General features: G+C 53.0%; 1 protein-coding gene across 1 annotated transcript in view; it reads left to right on the plus strand.

Annotated features, from left to right (window-relative positions):
- The window catches only part of LOC103917139, an 11,724-nt gene that overhangs the window by 2,256 nt on the left and 7,004 nt on the right, over nucleotides 1-2,464 (plus strand). Inside the window, exons 4-5 of the mRNA XM_009324245.1 lie at nucleotides 549-746; nucleotides 1,137-1,693. Coding sequence (XP_009322520.1) covers nucleotides 549-746; nucleotides 1,137-1,693 — 755 coding nt within the window. The remainder of the gene's footprint in view (nucleotides 1-548; nucleotides 747-1,136; nucleotides 1,694-2,464) is intronic.

Raw genomic sequence — 2,464 nt, forward strand, 5'->3', positions numbered from 1 at the left:
AAAGTCCTTGGCTAGTGTAAGCATTACCTAGCAACAGCTAAAACATCGGTGTGTTATCAACATTGTTCTCAACCCAAATCCAAAACACAGCACTGTACCAGCTACTAGGAAGGAAATTAACTCTATTGCAGCTGAAACCAGGAGAGTTGCTTTTCTGATAGCCCTACTAGGTTAGTGCACGAGTGTGATTAGCACATGCAGACACATGAAGAGAAGAGGCATGACTTTGCAGGCTGCAGTGTCAGCAGCGTAATGTTTAGCTTACATTCAGACACCCCCCAAAGAGACCGTTCTGTTTGCTGTTGGGACTACAAGGCTTCAAAAGGATGAAGACAGTATCTGGGTGTGCTGTGTGACTTGGTCCCAGATGGCCCTTGGCACAGGCAGAGCTCACAGCATTGTGCGGATGCTATGAGCTGCCCTGAGTCAGTCTGACCAGGAGGGCAGTGGTGGTAGAGATGAGCTGGTGAGCTCTGTGTCTCTTCCAGGAGAAAGTGGGGTTTTGGCAGCATGGGGAAACTGAGGCAGTTCTCTGCTTGCCTCTGCAGAGCCAAAGGCAGCCTGCCAGGACCTGGGGCTTGTGTTCACCACTCTGCTAACTGCTAAGTCAGAGGACCAGCTGAGCAGCCTGCTGCTAGCCTTCAAGACCTTCCTAGAGACGCCCAGACTTGTGAGTTTTGACAGAAGGAACATCACAGCGGAAAGCTCCTGCTTCAAGGATATTAATGTGCCAGACTTGCCTCCAGGTACCAGTCATCATTCTCGCAGGTTGGGGGATACGATGAGTTCGAGGGTAGACATGTGGGTCTAGCTCTCCTAGAGGAGGGAGATGTCCCTCCCTCCATTTCCCCAACTCTGGCAAAGATCCCTTCCAGTTCCATCGCATCCAGTTACTAGAGCCCATATTGCTCATTATCTGGAATAACAGCAAGCTCTATTGTTACAGCTGGCATTAGCCAGAGTATTGCCAGGGCTCTTCTGAGGAGTGTGGAGCACACAGATGATAAAAATCTGAGCCAGCGTCCTCAGTCCTCTGCTGAATTTGGTCTCACCCCAGGAAAATAGTGTGCAACGTTGTGTTGTTTCCCTGGGGCTCTGTGCTTAGGCCCGTATTTGTGACATTTTTGCCTTCCAAGGTGTCCCATCAGAGATACCAGAAGGGACTCAAGAACCTGTGCAAGTGGCCAAGCTCCTCATCAACGAGGTGAACCCAGACAACCCAGGGGGAGGAGAGGATGCAGAGTACATTGAACTCTTCTACACTGGACGGACACGCTTTGACCTCCAGGGATACTGGTTGGTCCTCTACAACGGTAAAAATAACCGGGCCTACCGGGTGTTGGACCTGTCTGGACACCACACGGATGAGCTGGGTTACTTCTTGGTGGGGAGCAGCGCCATGAGCCCAGCACCCATGATCAGGCTGCCCCCCAACACCATCCAGAACGGGGCGGACGCTGTGGCTCTCTACTACAGCAACACCACCTTCTACGCAATGAACATGGCTGTGACTGCAGAGGGGCTGGTGGACGCTGTGGTATACACATCCCAAATGCTGGCGAAGGCAGACCAGCTGGTCAAAGTGCTCGTACCAGGTCAGAGAATCCTGTACGAAAATGATTCTCACAGCACCGAGGATGAGTCTCTGAGCCGCTGCCACGGCCTGAGCGAAAAAATCCAGAGCAGCTTCCAGGTGGGTTGATGGCAGATGTCCTTTCCTCCTTCCATAGTCACTGGGAGGGCAGAGGTCGTGTTTCAGTATGTCCTTTATTTGGGAGAGCAGGGCGTTCTAGTGAGACACCTCTACCTCCTGCCATCCGCTGGTGCTCTCACCAGCCCTCACCTCCCTGCCCCATTCACCTGCCTGTTGTTGGCCAGGGAACAGCTCCCTGCCCTGTGCAGCATGGCTCAGAACCAGGAGATCCCTGAAGACAGCTTACATGCCACCAACCCCAAAACCAGGGAGTCTGCTTTTGGGCAGCATCTTGGACTCTCAAGTTACCCCGAGCCAGATGTGGAGCCACCTCTTCACCCCGGCTTGTTTGGTGCCACTTCAGGATGTGTGGTACAGCACGTCACGTCCCAGAAACCCAGCTTCCTGCAGGGCCGATGTGTGAAGGACGTGCCTCGACCACTGGTGTGACTGATCTGTGCTAATTCGTCTGAACTGTTCCTTTTTATTTCAAAATGTCTGGTTTCAGATAGTCCCCCTGAAGGAACATGACAGAGTACGTATGCTTGTCCTGCACAAAGCTGGGTAAGGGAGGGCTTTGCTGCTGCACTGCTGATGCCTGCTGGGATCGGGCCAGCGCAGAGGTGTGCTCAGGTCCAAAACTGGAGCAGTAAAACTGCTGTAGAAGCAGAAGAGGTCTGCTGGCAGGAGGGAGGTGCATTTGCAGTGGGACAGGACCACAAGGAAGTGATGCCGTGGACTGGAGACACAAGTGTAGAGGTGCTCCTGATG

Source organism: Pygoscelis adeliae, unplaced genomic scaffold (genome assembly GCF_000699105.1).
Source record: "Pygoscelis adeliae isolate BGI_AS28 unplaced genomic scaffold, ASM69910v1 Scaffold505, whole genome shotgun sequence".
Lineage (NCBI taxonomy): Eukaryota > Metazoa > Chordata > Aves > Sphenisciformes > Spheniscidae > Pygoscelis > Pygoscelis adeliae.